General features: G+C 40.7%; 2 protein-coding genes across 2 annotated transcripts in view; one reads left to right on the forward strand and one right to left on the reverse strand.

Annotated features, from left to right (window-relative positions):
* LOC126251312 (nucleoporin Nup188) overlaps positions 1-10,704 on the reverse strand; it is a 255,349-nt gene extending 244,645 nt beyond the window's left edge. Inside the window, exon 1 of the mRNA XM_049951637.1 lies at positions 10,507-10,704. Coding sequence (XP_049807594.1) covers positions 10,507-10,529 — 23 coding nt within the window. The 5' untranslated portion in view covers positions 10,530-10,704. The remainder of the gene's footprint in view (positions 1-10,506) is intronic.
* Positions 10,705-12,737: 2,033 nt separating this feature from the next.
* Positions 12,738-21,764, forward strand: part of LOC126252420 (low-density lipoprotein receptor-related protein 4) — an 827,262-nt gene continuing 818,235 nt past the window's right edge. The window contains exon 1 of the mRNA XM_049953310.1: positions 12,738-13,066. Within this exon, the coding sequence (XP_049809267.1) occupies positions 12,997-13,066 (70 nt within the window). The 5' untranslated portion in view covers positions 12,738-12,996. The remainder of the gene's footprint in view (positions 13,067-21,764) is intronic.

Genomic DNA, 21,764 nt, shown 5'->3' on the forward strand with positions numbered 1-21,764 from the left:
TGAGTATATGTATTGACACAAAAGTGTAAGAAACCTAAATTCCTGAAAAAACTTCTATAAGATTTTTGGTTACCAACATTACATATTACTCTTACTGCACACAAACATATATTAATAAATTTTTCAACTTGAATTATGTTGCGCCAGAAAATTGTGCTACTGCGCAACATGGATTAAAAATGTGCTAGCAATCCTGATTACAGGTCAACATAATGAGAGAATAGGCCTAGCACACCAGGAGCATATAAGCTACAGACCTACCAGGGAGTTAGTTACAGCTGTGGCCCATCTGTTAATCGTAAATTGCTTTTAGTGTGTAGCCTGAATTAGTTTAACTAGAGAATTTTCACCAATACACAAAAAATTGATTGTGAAAATCTGCTACTCCATCTCTAACAAATAACATCTCATATGCAAATGAGACTGAGAGTGTCAATTGTTTCTCAGATAGTATAACAAACATGTGACAAAATTTCTCCCATGGTCACATACTGGTAAGTCAAAGACCCTGCATACACTGATGACGTGGATACATGAATTGACAATGAAGAATGGCTAACTAGGCTATAAAATGTATCATATAGTACATTGAAATAATACACACAACAAAAAAAGTTCTGCATCACCTCAGTTCCGAGAGTTCCGGAACATGTACAGAAAATTGGAATAGAGATCAACATAAACATCATTTCCACCCTCTTTATTGCTCATGAAAAATGCACAATACATGTTGTGCCACCACATAGTGAGACCTTCAGAGATGGTGGTCCAAACTGCTATACACACTGGTACCTCTAATAGCCAGTAGCACATCCTCTTGCATTGACACATGCCTGTATTCGTCTTGGCATACTATTCACAAGTTCATCAAGGCACTGTTGGTCCAGATTGTCCCACTCCTCAATGGCAATTCGGCATAGATCCCTCAGAGTGGCTGGTGGGCCATGTTGCCCATAAACAGCGCTTTTCACTCTATCCCAGACATATGTGATAGGGTTCATGTCTGGAAAACATGCTGAACACACTAGTCGAGCGATGTCGTTATCCTGAAGGAAGTCACTCACAAGATGTGCACGATGGGGACAAGAACTGTCGTACATGAAGACGAAAGTCTTACCAATGTTGCACTATCGGTTGGAGGAAGGCATTCACGTACTGTACAGCCATTACGGTGCCTTCCATGACCACCAGTGGCATACGTCGACCCCCACCTAATGCCACCCCAAAACAGCAGGGAACCTCAACCTTGCTGGACAGCGTGTGTAAGGCGTTCAGCCTGACTGGGTTGCCTCCAAACAAGTCTCCAACGATTGTCTGAAGGCATATGCGACAGTCATTGGTGAAGAGAACGTGATGCCAATCCTAAGCAGTCCACTCGGTATGTTGTTGGGTCCACCTGTACCGCACTGCATGGAGTCATGGTTGCAAAGATGGACATCGCCATGGACGTCGGGAGTGAAGTTGTGCATCATGCAGCCTATTGTGGACAGTTTGAGTTGTAACACAATGTCCTGTGGCTGCACAAAAACCATTATTCAACATGGTGGCATTGCTGTTAGGGTTTCTTTGAGCCATAATCCATAGGGAAGGGTCATCCACTGCAGTAGTAGCCCTTGGGCAGTCCAAGCAAGGCATGTCATCGACAGTTCCTGTCTCTCTTTATCTCCTCCATGTCCAAACAAAATCTCTTTGGTTCACTCCGCCTTTTTGAGAGCCCTTCCTGGCACAAAGTAACAATGCAGATGTGATCAAACCGCGGTATTGACCATCTAGGCATGGTTGAACTACAGACAACATGGGCCGTGTACCTCCTTCCTGGTGGAATGACTGGTACAGATCGGCTATCGGACCCCCTCCATCTCATAGACGCTGCTCATGCATGGTTGTTTACAACTTTGGGCGGGTTTAGTGACATCTCTGCACAGTCAAAGGGACTGTGTCTGTGACACAATATCCACAGTCAATGCCTATCTTCAGGAGTTATGGGAACTGGGGTGATGGAAAACTTTTTTTGATGTGTGTATGTACTGGTACTAAACAATGGAAGCTCCACGTTGGAGTAATAACATAAGGAAAAGGGGAAAAGGATAGATTGCTACCAACAGTAAAAATGACAGAGTTGCACATTGTCCGAGCTGTCAGAGATGTGTGCTTGCTTCTGTGAATGAATATGGGTGTGTTTCCTTTTCTGAAGACAGCTTTAGCCAAAACAGTGAAAGAGACTTTCTGTTGTGCTTGTATGCAACCCAACATGTCATTTTTACGGCACTGAGTAGCAATCTATACGTTTCCATGTATTGTTGTACTGATACCCTGATGGTCTTGCTCAGCCTACAGCATGCATTCTTTGTGAACAGGCATATGAGCTAATCTTGGTTCATCCTGATCCACATTTGTAATACTATACATACTGTTTCAGCACTGTGACAAACAGTAGAGCCTGTCTCAACCAGAAAATTCATTTTAATAAATTTCTGCATCAATTATCAATTGTGTGGTCTTATACAAAAATTACACCTGCCTGCTCACAAAACAAACAGTCTGCCTTAGTTAAACAGAATACTTAGTTTAGCAGGTAACCAATGTCCATCACACATATCAAACATTCGAAATAAATTAATCTAAAATTAGGTCTCATACTCCAACGGCTGAAAGCAAGGGGAAACTACAGCCGTAATTTTTCCCGAGGGCATGCAGCTTTACTGTATGGTTAAATGATGATGGCGTCTTCTGGGTAAAATATTCCGGAGGTAAAATTGTCCCCCATTCGGATCTCCGGGCGGGGACTACTCAAGAGGATGTCATTATCAGGAGAAAGAAAACTGGCATTCTATGGATCGGAGCGTGGAATGTCATATCCCTTAATCGGGCAGGTAGCTTAGAAAACTTAAAAAGGGAAATGGATAGGTTAAAGTTAGATATAGTGGGAATTAGTGAAGTTCGGTGGCAGGAGGAACAAGACTTTTGGTCAGGTGAATACAGGGTTATAAATACAAAATCAAATAGGGGTAATGCAGGTGTAGGTTTAATAATGAATAAAAAAATAGGAGTACGGGTAAGCTACTACAAACAGCATAGTGAACGCATTATTGTGGCCAAGATAGATACGAAGCCCACGCCTACCACAGTACTACAAATTTATATGCCAACTAGCTCCGCAGATGATGAAGAGACTGATGAAATGTATGATGAGATAAAAGAAATTATTCAGGTAGTGAAGGGAGACGAAAATTTAATAGTCAGGGGTGACTGGAATTCGAGAGTAGGAAAAGGGAGAGAAGGAAACATAGTAGGTGAATATGGATTGGGGGAAAGAAATGAAAGATGAAGCCGCCTGGTAGAATTTTGCACAGAGCATAACTTAATCATAGCCAACACTTGGTTCAAGAATCATGAAAGAAGGTTGTATACATGGAAGGACCCTGGAGATACTAAAAGGTATCAGATAGATTATATAATGGTAAGACAGAGATTTAGGAACCAGGTTTTAAATTGTAAGACATTTCCAGGGGCAGATGTGAACTCTGACCACAATCTATTGGTTATGAATTGTAGATTAAAACTGAAGAAACTGCAAAAAGTTGGGAATTTAAGGAGTTGAGACCTGGATAAACTGACTAAAGCAGAGGTTGTACATTGTTTCAGGGAGAGCATAAGGGAATGATTGACAGGAATGGGGGAAAGAAATACAGTAGAAGAGGAATGGGTAGCTTTGAGGGATGAAGTAGTGGAGGCAGCAGAAGATCAAGTAGGTAAAAACACAAGGGCTAATAGAAATCCTTGGGTAACAGAAGAAAATTGAATTTAATTTGTTGTTGTTGTTGTGGTCTTCAGTCCTGAGACTGGCTTGATGCAGCTCTCCATGCTACTCTATCCTGTGCAAGCTGCTTCATCTCCCAGTACCTACTGCAACCTACATCCTTCTGAATCTGCTTAGCGTATTCATCTCTTGGTCTCCCTCTATGATTTTTACCCTCCACGCTGCCCTCCAATGCTAAATTTGTGATCCCTTGATGCCTCAAAACATGTCCTACCAACCGAACCCTTCTTCTAGTCAAGTTGTGCCACAAACTTCTCTTCTCCCCAATCCTATTCAATACCTCCTCATTAGTTACATGATCTACCCACCTTATCTTCAGCATTCTTCTGTAGCACCACATTTCGAAAGCTTCTATTCTCTTCTTGTCCAAACTGGTTATCGTCCATGTTTCACTTCCATACATGGCTACACTCCATACAAATACTTTCAGAAACGACTTCCTGACACTTAAATCTATACTCGATGTTAACAAATTTCTCTTCTTCATAAACGATTTCCTTGCCATTGCCAGTCTACATTTCATATCCTCACTACTTCGACCATCATCAGTTATTTTGCTCCCTAAATAGCAAAACTCCTTTACTACTTTAAGTGTCTCATTTCCTAATCTAATCCCCTCAGCATCAGCCGATTTAATTTGACTACATTCCATTATCCTCATTTTGCTTCTGTTGAAATTCATTTTATATCCTCCTTTCAAGACACTGTCCATTCCGTTCAACTGCTCTTCCAAGTCCTTTGCTGTCTCTGACAGAATTACAATGTAATCGGCGCACCTCAAAGTTTCAATTTCTTCTCCATGGATTGTAATACCTACTCCGAATTTTTCTTTTGTTTCCTTTACTGCTTGCTCAATATACAGATTGAATAACATCGGGGAGAGGCTACAACCCTGTCTCACTCCTTTCCCAACCACTGCTTCCCTTTCATGCCCCTCGACTCTTATAACTGCCATCTGGTTCCTGTACAAATTGTAAATAGCCTTTCGCTCCCTGTATTTTACCCCTGCCACCTTCAGAATTTGAAAGAGAGTATTCCAGTTAACGTTGTCAAAAGCTTTCTCTAAGTCTACAAATGCTAGAAACGTAGGTTTGCCTTTTCTTAATCTTTTTTCTAAGATAAGTCGTAAGGTTAGTATTGCCTCACGTGTTCCAACATTTCTACAGAATCCAAACTGATCTTCCCCGAGGTCCGCTTCTACCAGTTTTTCCATTCGTCTGTAAAGAATTCGCGTTAGTATTTTGCAGCTGTGACTTATTAAACTGATAGTTCGGTAATTTTCACATCTGTCAACACCTGCTTTCTTTGAGATTGGAATTATTATATTCTTCTTGAAGTCGGAGGGTATTTCGCCTGTCTCATACATCTTGCTCACCAGATGGTAGAATTTTGTCATGACTGGCTCTCCCAAGGCCATCAGTAGTTCTAATGGAATGTTGTCTACTCCCGCGGCCTTGTTTCGACTCAGGTCTTTCAGTGCTCTGTCAAACTCTTCACGCAGTATTGTATCTCCCATTTCATCTTCATCTACATCCTCTTCCATTTCCACAATATTGTCCTCAAGTACATCGCACTTGTATAAACCCTCTATATACTCCTTCCACCTTTCTGCCTTCCCTTCTTTGCTTAGAACTGGGTTGCCATCTGAGCTCTTGATATTCATACAAGTGGTTCTCTTCTCTCCAAAGGCCTCTTTAATTTTCCTGTAGGCAGTATCTATCTTACCCCTAGTGAGACAATCCTCTACATCCTTACATTTGTCCTCTAGCCATCCCTGCTTAGCTATTTTGCACTTCCTGTCGATCTCATTTTTGAGACGTTTGTATTCCTTTTTGCCTGCTTCATTTACTGCATTTTTATATTTTCTCCTTTCATCAATTAAATTCAATATTTCTCCTGTTACCCAAGGATTTCTATTAGCCCTCGTCTATTTACCTACTTGATCCTCTGCTGCCTTCACTACTTCATCCCTCAGAGCTACCCATTCTTCTTCTACTGTATTTCTTTCCCCCCATTCCTGTCAATTGTTCCCTTATGCTCTCCTTGAAACTCTCTACAACCTCTGGTTCTTTCAGTTTATCCAGGTCCCATCTCCTTAAATTCCCAACTTTTTGCAGTTTCTTCAGTTTCAATCTGCAGTTCATAACCAATAGATTGTGGTCAGAATCCACATCTGCCCTGGAAATGTCTTACAATTTAAAACCTGGTTCCTAAATCTCTGTCTTACCATTATATAATCTACCTGATACCTTTTAGTATCTCCAGGATTCTTCCAGGTATACAACCTTCTTTTATGATTCTTGAACCAAGTGTTAGCTATGATTAAGTTATGCTCTGTGCAAAATTCTACCAGGCGGCTTCATCTTTCATTTGTTTCCCCCAATCCATATTCACCTACTATGTTTCCTTCTCTCCCTTTTCCTACTCTCGAATTCCAGTCACCCCTCACTATTAAATTTTCGTCTCCCTTCACTACCTGAATAATTTCTTTTATCTCATCATACATTTCATCAGTCTCTTCATCATCTGCGGAGCTAGTTGGCATATAAATTTGTAGTACTGTGGTAGGCGTGGGCTTCGTATCTATCTTGGCCACAATAATGCGTTCACTATGCTGTTTGTAGTAGCTTACCCGTACTCCTATTTTTTTATTCATTATTAAACCTACACCTGCATTACCCCTATTTGATTTTGTATTTATAACCCTGTATTCACCTGACCAAAAGTCTTGTTCCTCCTGCCATCGAACTTCACTAATTCCCACGATATCTAACTTTAACCTATCCATTTCCCTTTTTAAGTTTTCTAAGCTACCTGCCCGATTAAGGGATCTGACATTCCACGCTCTGATCCGTAGAATGCCAGTTTTCTTTCTCCTGATAACGACGTCCTCTTGAGTAGTCCCCGCCCGGAGATCCGAATGGGGGACTATTTTACCTCCGGAATATTTTACCCAAGAGGACGCCATCATCATTTAATCATACAGTAAAGCTGCATGTCCTCGGGAAAAATTACGGCTGTAGTTTCCCCTTGCTTTCAGCCGTTCGCAGTACCAGCACAGCAAGGCCGTTTTGGTTAATGTTACAAGGCCAGATCAGTCAATCATCCAGACTGTTGCCCCTGCAACTACTGAAAAGGCTGCTGCCCCTCTTCAGGAACCACATGTTTGTCTGGCCTCTCAACAGATACCCCTCCGTTGTGGTTGCACCTACGGTACGACCATCTGTATCGCTGAGGCACGCAAGACTCCCCACCAACGGCAAGGTCCATGGTTCATTTATGCAAGGAGAAAATACAAAAATGCAGTAAATGAACCAGGCAAAATGTCTCAAAAATGAGATCGACAGGAAGTGCAAAATGGCTAAGCAGGGATGGCTAGAGGACAAATGTAACGATGTAGAGGCTTATCTCACTAGGGGTAAGATAGATACTGCTTACAGGAAAATTAAAGAGACCTTTGGAGAAAGGAGAACCACTTGCATGAATATCAAGAGCTTTGATGGAAACCCAGTTCTAAGCAAAGAAGGGAAAGCAGAAAGGTGGAAGGAGTATATAGAGGGTCTATACAAGGGTGATGTACTTGAGGACAATATTATGGAAATGGAAGAGGAGGTAGATGAAGATGAAATGGGAGGTATGATACTGCGTGAAGAGTTTGACAGAGCACTGAAAGACCTGAGTCGAAACAAGGCCCCCGGAGTAGACAACATTCCATTAGAACTACTGACAGCCTTGGGAGAGCCAGCCCTGACAAAACTATACCATCTGTTGAGCAAGATGTATGAGACAGGTGAAATACCCTCAGACTTCAAGAAGAATATAAGAATTCCAATCCCAAAGAAAGCAGGTGTTGACAGATGTGAAAATTACCGAACTATCAGTCATCTCCAAATGGAGAGGACTCGTCAGCACCCAGACCCGGCAGTAGCTGGAGCGGGATTCAGATATAGATAGATAGATCAGTTTAATAAGTCAGCTGCAAACTACTAACGCGAATTCTTTACAGACAAATGGAAAAACTGATAGAAGCCGACCTTGGGGAAGATCAGTTTGCATTCCGTGGAAATGTTGGAACACGTGAGGCAATACTGACCCTACGACTTATCTTAGGAAAGGCAAACCTACGTTTCTAGCATTTGTAGACTTGGAGAAAGCTTTTGACAATGTTGAATGGAATACTCTCTTTTAAATTCTGAAGGTGGCAGGGGTAAAATACAGGGAGCGAAAGGCTATTTACAATTTGTACAGACATCAGATGGCAGTTATAAGAGTCGAGGGACATGAAAGGGAAGCAGTGGTTGGGAAGGGAGTAAGACAGGGTTGTAGCCTCTCCCCGATGTTATTCAATCTGTATATTGAGCAAGCAATAAAGGAAACAAAAGAAATGTTCGGAGTAGGTATTAAAATCCATGGAGAAGAAATAAAAACGTTGAAGTTCGCCAATGACATTGTAATTCTGTCAGAGACAGCAAAGGACTTGGAAAAGCAGTTGAACGGAATGGATAGTGTCTTGAAAGGAGGATATAAGATGAACATCAACAAAAGCAAAACGAGGATAATGGAATGTAGCCGAATTATATCGGGTGATGCTGAGGGTATTACATTAGGAAATGAGACACTTAAAGTAGTAAAGAAGTTTTGCTATTTGGGGAGCAAAATAACTGATGATGGTCGAAGTAGAGAGGATATAAAATGTAGACTGGCAATGGCAAGGAAAGCGTTTCTGAAGAAGAAAAATTTGTTAACATCGAGTATAGATTTAGATGTGGGGAAGTCGTTTCTGAAAGTATTTGTATGGAGCGTAGCCATGTATCGAAGTGAAACGTGGACAATAAATAGTTTAGACAAGAAGAGAATAGAAGCTTTCGAAATGTGGTGCTACAGAAGAGTGCTGAAGATTAGATGGGTAGATCACATAACTAATGAGGAGGTATTGAATAGGATTGGGGAGAAGAGAAGTTTGTGGCACAACTTGACTAGAAGAAGGGATCGGTTGGTAGGACATGTTCTGAGACATCGAGGGATCACCAATTTAGTATTGGAGGGCTGCGTGGAGGGTAAAAATCGTAGAGGGAGACCAAGAGATCAATACACTAAGCAGATTCAGAAGGATGTAGGCTGCAGTAGGTACTGGGAGATGAAGAAGCTTGCACAGGATAGAGTAGCATGGAGAGCTGCATCAAACCAGTCTCAGGACTGAAGACCACAACAACAACAACACTCCAATGCAGTATAGATGTAACAACATATCATTATCGAGGATGCAGATAGTGTACCAGCACATTCGCCTGTACCAATAATATCACAAAACTGATGTCCATCAGAATCACTGCAATTCTGTGACTTTTTTTTCTATTTCAAAATTTTAATTTGCAGTGACAACTTACCATTACTAGACTATGAATAAAAATGTTCTGTGAATATTTTATTTCTTAATTTCTTGATCCTTTTTTTGAATAGTTGCTGGACTTAATTACAAGAGAATATAACTTCTAATCTTTGGGGTCTTCAGTGCAAACTATGTCTTTTAATGACATGATTAAATTACGAATATCAGCCAGCTAAACTGATGTTTAAATGGTTTATATTTTATAAATTATTCACAATGAGCCCATTTCGGCATACTGCCACCATCAGGTGCTCTTTATGTAACATTGTTGCTGCCATGTCCTGTCTTTTGTACAATTATTAATTTCTCCTCAGATGTACACTGGATGACATCCAAGCAGCCGAGAAAAATAGAGTACATAAAAACCAAATAAAATCAGATATGCATCTCCAGTGTACATCTGAAGAGAAACTAATAATTCTAAACAAGACAGGACATGGCAGCAACGATGTTACAGGTACGAGCAATATGCCAAAATGGGCTCATAGTGAATAATTTATAAAATAAAAATCATTTAAAGAGAAGTGTGGCTGGCTAATTCAAATCATTCAGTTATACATGTGACATAAATGATAACATTGTCAGATGATGTTCTCAACATATATGATTTGTGTTTAGCTTTTATGTAATTAGCTATGTATCTACAATTATACTGAGTTTAGTATATCTCCTGTAAAATTTTGTTCTGGGGACATAACTTGTCTTCAAAATCGAAGAGTCAGTGACACAAATAAAATTATAATTTTAAAATCTTGCCCTCTTTAGACGGACCTTATGTCTCCATAATAATTCCAATCCATGTTCTTTTTCAATCCACACTAAATTTTTCTGTATTTCAAAATTATTACTACCTCCAAAATGCTAGAACTGTTCAAAATTATTCTGTTACTTTAGATGTCAAGTAAAATGATGTACAATACACAGTTTTTCAGTCTTGAATCATAACTATATTCTACAAAGTCACACTAAAAAGTCTTCAGAATGTTAATAATACAATGAAGTTAACTATAAAGTTCGTCAGTCACAGTCATAAAAATTTTCAGCATTGATTATTACTGCACTGATATAGACAATCTATTATGTCTACATGGAAACAAGTAGACATATGACTGGTCTCTGATGGTTGTCTGTGGCTTTGGTGACAGACAAAATATTTTTGAAATTTCTTGACCAAACAAACCCCGATCTCCAGACGAAATTTATTATCTCTCGCTTCTTGGGCTCTAATTCTTAAAATGGCCTTCAATATTTTAACGCTATTGTCAAAGTTCACCAGTAAATGTTCCGGCATACTCACACTGTATCGTCTGGCAATTCCATGTTTACTTGCTATAACCTCAATCTCATTGTAAACAGCCAGACTGTTTACTGTTTTTGCACACGCCACAGTGAGACTAAATAACATACAATTGCGTTAAAAAGACTTGTTACTCATTTAAAGATTTCAGTTACATGAAAATTCCATACACAAACTAACGATGTACTAAATACATTACACCCGCGATAGCGCCACACTTTGAAATTTCTGATAGTCATTATCTTTGGATGAAGAGACAAAGCTTGAAACATATGAAGAAATATTGAATTAAAAGGAAGGTGGGATAAACGTGATAACTTCTACATAATTTACCCTCAGAAAAATCTTCCCCAATCTTGCCAAGGGGATCCCATTATGAACCTGAATAAGCAGGTAGAGATGCATTCGAAACAATTTATTAACATATTTGGCAACAATTCTTTTTGTTCTTAGGAAAAAGCTAAGACATACTAATTAAGAAAAATGTATAATGCAGTATCATCAAGCAAATATCAACTTCAACATTCTATTTATCGATGTTGGCTAACATGTGTGTCCTCCACCGATGTTATCACTGCTAGCAGCGGTTTACTTGAGTCGTTTTTTCTCTTGTTCCAAATGGCGACTACGTCAGCTTCTGCCCAAATTTTCAGATTAAAAACAGTGCACCAGATGTTATAAAGCACTCGCCACAACCCATAAGTAATATATGAACATCTGACCACAAGACTGATCAAGGTACTAGGGGAATACACTAGTGAACTGAGCAACAAAACATAGTACGTAATCGATTTTTTTTAAATTTTGATATACTTTTCGCCAATCCATGATTTATTCGTAAGTCGGTTTTTTTAAAAGGACATCGTAGGTATTATTTGTCCTTTCTATAACATGGACTGTATCTGTGGATTTTTTCGACTCAGTTGTGCAACTTCGGTATAGAGATAATCACACAACACTACTACTGACATCACGGACACCGCAAAAGACCGACACAATGAATACGATGCATTAAAATACATCACATCCGTTCAGTGTTATTTTTATAACTCCGTCCCTTTCAGGTCATCTAAGACAAAAATATTCAGCGATCTCTCTCTCTTTCTTTCACCCGATGCAAGTTGTGATTAGGCACACAATGACAGAGAGACTATTATTTACAACTTCCACCAACAATAGGGAAAGCGAAATTATACATGTGGTTACATTTATCTAAATATTAGGTAATCAGTTATTTGCATTATCTAAGTGAATTTTAGTCGAGTTGCAGACTAGAATTAACTGCATTTCTCAAACCATAGTTGTACAATCCATTAAATTTTTGGGTATGCAGCCGCGCAAATACTACTCAGTTGAAGGACTAGTTGCGCGGTTACATGCCCGAAATTTAATGGATTATTCATTACACCCTGAGAAGTTGAAAATGCACATAGTTGTATATATCATACGACCTAGCGAGTGGAGGAGGTCAGACTTTAGACGAGACTCATTCGGAAATAAGCAGTCAAATATTTGTAACAAGCGAGGAGTTATGGACGTCTTGTGCTTAACCACACCTCAGACCATCGTAATATATTTGGAAACAAACAGGAAATACTTGTGTCGTTGCTGATCGGTTCGCCTACAGCAACTTAAACTGTACTCGTAAGTCCCTGCCTAACCACACCCTCAGAAATTGCCTATATATTCGGAAAAAACGACCAAATATTTGTGACAAGTAAGAATGCAAATGCCGTTGCTGGTCCAGAATATGTTACAAACGCGAAGATGAGGAAAAAAGTGAACCCACTTCCTTCGACTACATAATTTGACATTTCTAATCACATGACCACGCTGAACATCAGTAACATACGACAATGTTATTAGATATTTTCGGATCTCCTTGAAGGCCTTTACCGCCAACGCGTCATAAATTGACATTTAATTGTAAGAAATCCTGCGTATGGTGAAGTTTTTATGATGCATCTTCAGTGCGCCAAAAACAACGAGACGTGCGTGCTACGAGACCACGAGGATTTGCGCATGCGCAGTTAGGTGCGGGTGCTGGCTACAGTCCCGTAGACTTTACATTGCAAGCTGCCATCTATGGACCGTTCGACGAACTGTTCCCAGCTCCAAGGATGATTCTGTGCGTGGGCGTCGAGGGGGAAGAGGGTGAGCGCTGAAAAGAGAGGGCGGCAGGGCCACAGTAGGCGGCTTACCCGCTCCCTGCATTAGTTCGCTGTTCGATCTGTCGGAGGATACATCGGAAGTACTGACTCCTGTCATCTGGAAGGAGACAAATCTGTTTTCTTTGGCAAATGTGCGGCGATCCTCATCGCTGTTGCAGAATCTCCTTGCGCAGTGAAATTGGTGCAATGTCATTCATAAACAATAACAATGTATCAAACATTAAAATGTTTTAAACGTATAGTTTCATCTAAACACATGGAGACAAAAACTGTCTTTCTTTCGTTGTGATTCGGTCGAGTACACGGAAAATTATCGAAAATGAGTTTCTTAATGTGGCATCTTCGACTTCTTCTGATGCTGCTGATAATTTGTGCTTCAGTTATGTCAGGTAAATCTTCTAATGATTGTTGGTGTGTTTAGCAGTTGTAGATGAATGCATGATCCTTTCTTGTTTTTTGACATGCTAACATAACCATCAGAATTTGCATGTTTAGTTTGCAGTTAGAAGTAAACTGCTACTAACTGCGCCAAGCGGATTGTGATAAGAACAAGTATTTTCAGCTGTCATAATCATCTCTTAGCTGTCACAAGTAATGGTTATCATATACGCGACCGCAATCCATATTACTATACAGCGCCACACGACCTTAGCATATTGGATAATACAAATACATTTTCGCCGTTTCTTGCAACATAGTTGACAATATATTCACTGTCATTCGTACACATCCAAGTTTTCATTTAGTATGCGAACTTGAAATTACTTTTCAGCCTCGTATCAAGGTGTCCACCGAGAGCAACAATGACAGCGGCAGACCAGTCGTTAAAACGGTCTGACGAATTCGGTGATCAAGAAGATCATTCATATAAGATCAAAAATAGTTGTAAGTTATCATCCTTCTTTTTCGGAACCTTCTTCATATTGCTGTTAACTGTTGATTTTACAAACTATCTTGAACATTGGATTTTCATTTCGCTACTGATCTATGATACATTAAGGATCAATATGACGCTGTCCAGAGCAACAGGTCACTTGCAAGTGATAGGAGGTAAAATGTCTAATAACGAGAGACAGTTCTTGTTTTTCCTTGAAAATCACATTTCAGATAGTGACTGAGAGGTTGTCTGGATTCAAAGTTAAGAGAGCGTCATTTTACCTTGTGCAACTCTTGTTTTTCGAGACTACTTTCTCTACACCGTGCCCACATTTCTACGTTCACATCTGTATTCCGCAATTGGTTTGCGGCAGAGGTGTCACTATCTTTTCCCTCCTCCACAATCATACTTGTTTTGTAGAGGAGACAGACAGACGTAAGCGTGGAACCCTTCATTGGCGTAGTACGTGCTGAATAAAAGCGTCATAGTCGAGAGAACTGGGGTTTCCATTCCCGTCGGGTCATCTGGTTTGAGTTTTTTGCGATGTTTCTAATTCACCTATGGTAAAAGTAGGGACCGTTTTTTCAACAAGGCCACATCCTATTTTCTCCCCATTCGTATGTCTCAAAACGTGCGAGTACCGTACTGAGAAACAGAGAACAGTAGTGGGCACTTGTCTACATCCTCCTATTTGAAACCAGCAGTCAGCTTTCATTGTCATAGAGCCCAGTTACATCTACATTCATCTACATCCGCAATCCATCGTATGGTGCACGGCGGTGGGTACTTTTTACTGCTACTATCCATTCCATTTTCTGTTTCATTCGCAAATGGAGCGAGTGAAAAACAACTGTGTGTACGCAATTTTCTCAGTAGCGTTTCTGAAAAGAACGCCGTCTTTCCTTTAGGAATTCACATTTGAGTTCTCTGAGCATGTCTGTGGTACCCTTGTGCTGAACGAACCTTCCGGTAACAAATCTATCAGCACGACCCTGAACTGCTTCGATGTCTGTTTAATCCGACCTGGTGTGAATTCCAAACATTCAAGAATGTATCGTATTAGTGTTGTATGCTCGGTCTCCTTTTTAGACCAGCTCCACCTTCATAGAATTATCCCATACTACCGATCTCACGTGCTCGTCCTGTTACACATCGCTTTGCAACGCTACGCTTAGACATTAAATCGGTCTGACAGTGCCAAGCAGCACACTATTAATACTGTATTCGAACACTAATGGATTGATTTTCCTACTCTTAAGCATTAATTTACTTTTTTTTTACATTTAGTGCAAACTGCCATCCATCAAACTAAACGTTAATTCTGTCTGAGTGATCTTGTGCCCTCCTACAATCACTCAACGATGTCACTTTCCCGTACACTGCAGCCTCATTAGCAAACTTACAGATTGCTGCTCGCCGTATTCGCCAGATAGCTTATTTATACAGAGAACAACAGTGGTCCTATCACGCTTTCGTGGGACACTCCTAACAATATCATTGCCTCTGGAGGACACTCGCGATGGTGTCATCAGGTTTGCGACGCAGATAGATGAAGAGTAAACGAATAGATAACTTCAGAGGATAAGGAAATTCACTGATACCGGTAGATACGACGTAAACAGAAGTATTTTGTCGCGGGGTAATTGCTAACCACTGCGCTGCACTTGATTGCACATCGCACTGTCGGAAAAGTGTTGTTAGTTCTAGATTCGGCAATGGCGTGTTATACCAATGTTTCTTTTCTTCAACGGGTGATCACTTGAGAAACACCTCGTATTTATTGTTTTCAAGAGGAATTTTGTCTTTATATAAGTTTATCAATTGTGGCATTGCACAAAACTCGCTCATTGCTACTTGGAGCGCGCCATGTTTACGTCGTGCTCTCTCCAAACTTCCTTTTCAGCATCATTTCGCACAATGGATACACTGTAACGGCGACACGTGCTTCATCGGCTTTGAAACGCGGGTAATGAAGTTTATTTGTAACTGCATTCTGTGAAGATGAAATTCTTTCACCGTAAAAGGAAAAAACCATAGCGGTAATACCTGTACAGGTTTCTTATCTCACTACTATATATTATACAAACTCTTTAACAGTAAACACAACGACAGGCTGTTGAGGTCACCATCGAATATTTACTGTCACTTAATTAGTTCATGAGCCATTCCATGTAATAAAAGAAGTCGATTACTCACTGATGTTGCATGGAGCTGCCAATACATTCTGGAGACATGGTGTAAAAACAACCGGGATTTGTTTACGGCCGAATCGGACAAGAGACACTGCGTAACTTACCGATCTTGCAGAGGAAAGAGCTGCATTAGAATTGGAAGAAACTTTCAGGCTTCATTAATAACTTCAGCGCGTTGACAAAAGAAATTACTGCCAAAAATATGTCTTCGATTAATGTATCGTACGACCAGCATGTTATGTATTAAGTAGAAGGCTATACATTTTTGAGTATACTTGATGAAGGAGCTGGACTGGAAATACCGTATAGCAGTCCGAACAAAGCTTTTACGTCCAGCTGTTTACCGACATGAGTAATTGCCATATTTCAGTACTTAGATGTCAGTAAGTAAATCAGCTTTGCATAGTTCCATTCATTCGTGTCTTACAACATTTCAACGTAACTCCTCACTCTGGCGAAAAGTATTAATTATAGGAAAAAAGTAATTGGAATTATGTGTAATTTTCACACACATACATCTTGTATCCAAGCAGTCGTGCATATTAGCTTTAGCCTCAATGTATATAAATTCACCGACGAAATTTGCTGTCCATAATCGGGTAGTGTTTGACAGTAAGAGTCACAATGAAAAAGTGCAATATTGGAATGAGTAATGATTTGCATTGTCGTCCGATGAAACTGTTTTTTGTAAAAAAAAAATTACACAATTGTAAGAGTTTTTGATATTCTGCGAAGGGAATGAAACGTGTGATATATAGCCAAAGTGTTTTTCAGAGCAAATTAAAGTTGTTCCTCCATGACAAATACGTTTGTCCCACAGATGAATTTTTAAATAGAAGTTAGTAACCAATTACATGCTTGCAAATGGCCAGTAGGTATCCAGAAATACAATTTTTTAAAATACAAATATAACAGCTATTGCTGAAATAATATGATCCACATCATAACGTTTATCATCAGTGTGGTCTGAAGAACACTAAATACATGTGCCAGAGAAACGTTGAGTACAATGACTTCTTTGGCAAGGGTAAATATACGGCAGAAAAATTTAAATGCAGTTAAAATATGAGCACACATACACGTGTTTTTGTAAGTTGTTAACGATGTCTCTTTATTTTTTGTTTTCTCTACATGCTTTTTCATGTATTAATTTCAGTAATCTCTGTGCTGTGTCCTCTAGTTTGGTAGAGAAAAATCACACTGGAACACTTTTTATTACAGAAGTTCTGTTAATCATCTGATGAGAAATCTTTCAAGTGCTCTTTCGTTTTCAAAATCGAAAATGAAATGACCACGCACACCTTTCCAAACTACATCTTCTCATCAGCGCAGTTTTATCGTGTTTTGAGAGCATAGCGTTATGTCACAGGTCGTTGTAGTTAAAGAGAGTATTCTTCGTTGTCCATGTTCATGTTAACAAGGACTGCTCTTTCCCTTTGTTGTGACGAATTCTTACCTTTCTGATATTTTTACGACGATGATTTTCCAAGATATATATTCACTGCAATACATTTCTTCTCTGGGACTTCGAAATATACCTGTTTCGGATCCCAGAATAAATCGTCACCAAATATTCTTTGACCAGAACAGTACTTTTGTTTCACCTCCGAAATAAAGCAGATGAAAACATCAGAATAGGTGCCACAGTTTAGTCAAAGTATAATTACATATTCAAAGAGACTGTGTTTTCAGAACGTTAGTACCACATAAACAAAGTGTACTTTTCTTCTTTTCTCATTACACGCATGCTCATGAGCACACAGAATTATTATATAGGAACACACACTAAAGCCAGGTTAACGGCTGAGAGGGAGTAACCAAACAAAGAAGCAAGAGGGAGGGAGAGGAAAGAATCAAAATTTTAACTGTTTTGTTCAGCTGATGATGTAATGTGTCGACTACCTTTTCTGTATAACTATCGAAGGATGCCTTAAGTTTTTTTTTTTTTTTCTAATTCTCAGACTGACTTTGAACTAAATCTAAATTCTACAAGCGACAAAAGTATGAAGGCGCCCTATGGTTGAGCTTCCTTGTTAAACTTCGTTTGGTATATGAGTTTCTCAACTAAAAAGATAACATTTGTTATGAGGTCTACGGTTAAAATAGCACTTATACAACAGTTGAACCTTGATCGTAATTTATTAACAGCTCTTCAACTGTTTACGCGTTTCGGCTAGTAGCAATCTTCAGAACCAGAATAAAAGAAATAGATAGAAGGTAACTAGGACATAACAGTACCATCAGCAAGTGCTGAGTAAACTACAACGATTTTGGCGTAATTACAGACCGAAAACTTTATACTAATGAAACCTATAACACACATTAATGAAACAATGACCAACCCTAAACCTAAAAAGTTAGCAATGTATAGTGTAATTTTAAGACAGTTAGGGTGCTAGTGAAATTTTTTCGTCTTATTAGCTGAATAGTAACGTCGTCATGAAGAAACGTTTGGAGTTCATCTTCATACGAAAATGCTGGGTAGGAAACTCACTGAAATGTTGCTTCAAGATGACGCTGCCACTTGACTGGCATTCTGAGAAGATATCACCAATTAATTTCATCCAGAAAGCACTTGTGCCCAACTATAAAGCCTTTGGAAATAAGAACAGAAACTCATCTCCCTCAGGGGGCTCACCACTCTTTCGCGAGGATTTGCGTGGCGAGCATGGGCCCCAAGCTATTGCAGCACCTACTTCCTTGCCTGTGCTGCAATCCCTCATCTCTGACTATCCTTCCTTCTTATACTCTCTTTCTCATCGTGGCAGACTTTAATGCCACCCTGGCTATCCCCTTTCCTTTCTCGGAATATTCATCCTTTCATCATCTTTTAGTTGAAGTAATTTTTGATCCCTTTATGGGTTTGACCGTTAGTTGCCAAATTTTTTTCTGTAGTGTGGAAGAACACCTTAAATAGCGCCTACTGCGGGCAGCGATAAAGACCACCTACGCTCAACACCTGCATAACCTCTTACATGCACATCAAAACAAGTGTGTCAGCCACTCCGACGTGATGGGGTCGTTACGTATCCTTTCGGTAGAGCCCCCTGACAACGCAGGGATCACTCTTCCGATGCCTGAACTACTAGCACCTCACTCATCCCAAAGTGTAGATGCCCATTTTCCCGGGGCACAGGACTCCGGTAATGACCGTCGTGCCAATGGCCTTTGCTACAACTGCATGGCGCCCTTGGGCAAAGCCCTTGATCGGAGTAGGTGGCATCAAGAAAGACGTTCCACATATGAAATGTTTCAAATTACAACAAAACAGTGGTCATTCTGATCCAACAGTCTCATGAGACTGGTCTAGAAATTTCGTTGTGGATAGTTACAGTGTTCAGTCACATTAATGTGATGCCCATTTTCCCAGGACACAGGACTCCGGTAATGACCGTCGTGCCAATGGCCTTTGGTACAACTGCATGGCGCCCTTGGGCAAAGCCCTTGATCGGAGTAGGTGGCATCAAGAAGGACGTTCCGCATATGAAACGTTTCAAATTACAGTGGTCATTCTGATCCAACCGTCTCATGAGACTGGTCTAGAAATTTCGTTGTGGATAGTTACAGTGTTCAGTCACATTAATGTGACCACTGCATATGTTCGAAGTCAATAAATAATAACCACTCACAGGCGGCTGATGGCAGCACTAGCAGTAGAGGATATATAAAGCCAGTCTTAATTCGGGAGCGGAACGATTTACCTGACGCCCAAAAGGGCTTTCACGCCAAGGTTGGAAGCATTTCTGAAACGGCTAAGTCTGTAAACTGTTCATATGTCTCTATGGTTAAAGTATACCATGCCTGGCAAAATGGCGCTATCCAAAAGTGGCGCCGAGGCATCTGTGGTGCACCACTGGCCATAGACGACAGGGGTGAACGACAGCTGCGGAGATGTGTCCGGGAACAGACTTGCAACTGTTGAACAACTGATCAGAGTGATCACCCGGATGAACAAATGAACCAAGCGGCTACCAAAACTTTCTTTTCACTGACCGCTCAGTGAACGTTGCTGCGCTTGGGCCTTCGCAGCAGATACCTGGTTCATGCATTCATGCTGACAGCTGTTCTTTGGCGAAGAAGGTTGGAATTTGCACGCCAGTACCGCAACTGGACGTCCACTGAGTGGCAACGGGTGTGATTTTCAGATGAATCACGTTCTACACTCCACCGGACAGATGTCCATCTAAAAGCAAACACCTTGCTACAATCATTGGAAGGATGGAAGGCGGATGAGGAAGCGTTATGGATTTGGCAATGTTTTCATGGCATTCCATGGGTGCTCTTGCCGTTCTGGGAAGAACACTCGATCAACACAAGTATGTATCTATCCTTGGGGACTATGTCCACCCCTACAAGCAGTTTGTTTTTCCTCTGCCTGTTGGCCTCAACTAGTAGGACAAATGCAACGTGTCACACAGCGTGCAGCGTACAGGCGTGATTCATAGAGCATCAGGATGAGTTCACCGTACTGCCCTGGTTATCAAACTCCCCGGATTTAAACCCAATCGAAAATCTGTGGGATAATCTCGATCGGGCTGTTCATTCCATGGATGTCAACAGAGAAACCTAACGCAGCTGGCCATGTCATTGGAGTTGGTATGGCTCCACATGCCTGTCGGTATCTTCCAGAACCTCACTGACTCTCTTCTTGCACGTCACGCAGCAGTCAATACTGCAAAACGTGGTTATTCAGGTTCTTGACAGGTGGTCACATTAATGTGACTGGACAATGTATAACCCTACTGCCTTCCCTACCCTGCTTAGCCGATGGGAAGAGGGACAAACCAGACATATTAGAGCGAAAAAAATTATCTAATATTTAATATGTACTCGAACTGATATGGTACTTTTACTTTACTGCAACAGAGCCATTATTTTTTGTGGCAGATATTTAAGATAAATTTGGAAGGTTGAGTCTTTGGGAGAATGGGCAATGGATCGCTATTGGTTGAAGCCTCCTCTGCTGCACAATCTACATCTGTTTAGGAATATGATCATGTGGGTGACATGCAGTGACAATGACTCACACAAAATTTTAAATATGGTCCAATGAATCATCTTCAAGAGAGAAAATATGGGCAAATCTTGAGTAGCAAGGCATACATTTTGTCTGACGCATCCAGAAAGGTCCCACGGATAACTGAACAGATACAGGGTCCTGTATTTTAGTCTTTGAAGGGAATGTCGCCCTGGAAAAAGTCTAAGTCAAGGTGTTCAGTGTGGCACACTGAACACCTTGAGGTACTTTTGCTGCTTCCACTTTGGTCGTATGTCATTCCGCTGCACGGGTGGACCCAGGATTCGAAAACTATGGACGATCCCTATACCAAGTTAGTCTTTGTGAGCAATCACCTTTGTGTGTCAATTGGTGCAATTGCCCATTCTTCAAGGAAGGAAAGAAAATACAGGAATGCAAATCTAATGACTGCCTATTATTTAGTGAGGACAAAAAATATGAACGTCTAAATCCTATTTATATGACGACCACTCAAACGAAAGTCACAGTGACTGTCTACATCATGTTGATATGACGACGAATTATCCGAAAGTCACGTCCATCACTGCTATTAACCTAACTAACCTACCTCATTTTTTTCTAAACTGGTCCTCCCATCACCCACCTTTCTTGTGGATCCCATGACACCATTTTCGAGAACCGCTTCCTGTACCCATGTGAAGGGGCACCTTCCTCCTTTGGCGCTTGCTGGTGACAGGACCCCTGTTCCCAGAAACCCTCAGAATAGAAGCCCAACGCCAGCCAAAGCCTGAAGGAACCGCAGCCTGTGGGTTTCAGGGCTGTCTGACCTTCATCAACTCCCACACTCATAGTGGATAGGTCCTTGCAAGAATCCCAGCCACCAAAATCTCCGAAGAAGGAAAAGAAGAAGAAGAATCGGGACAAGGCTACTCCTGTAACCCCGGAGGCGCAAAATCATCCCACGGCTTCGGATTTACAACCAGTGCTTCTTAATGTGGTTCCATCCCTGTCAGTGACAGGCAGTGATCCTGGATGTGAAA

This window comes from Schistocerca nitens, chromosome 4, assembly GCF_023898315.1.
Source record: "Schistocerca nitens isolate TAMUIC-IGC-003100 chromosome 4, iqSchNite1.1, whole genome shotgun sequence".
In the NCBI taxonomy this organism is placed as follows: Eukaryota; Metazoa; Arthropoda; class Insecta; order Orthoptera; family Acrididae; genus Schistocerca; species Schistocerca nitens.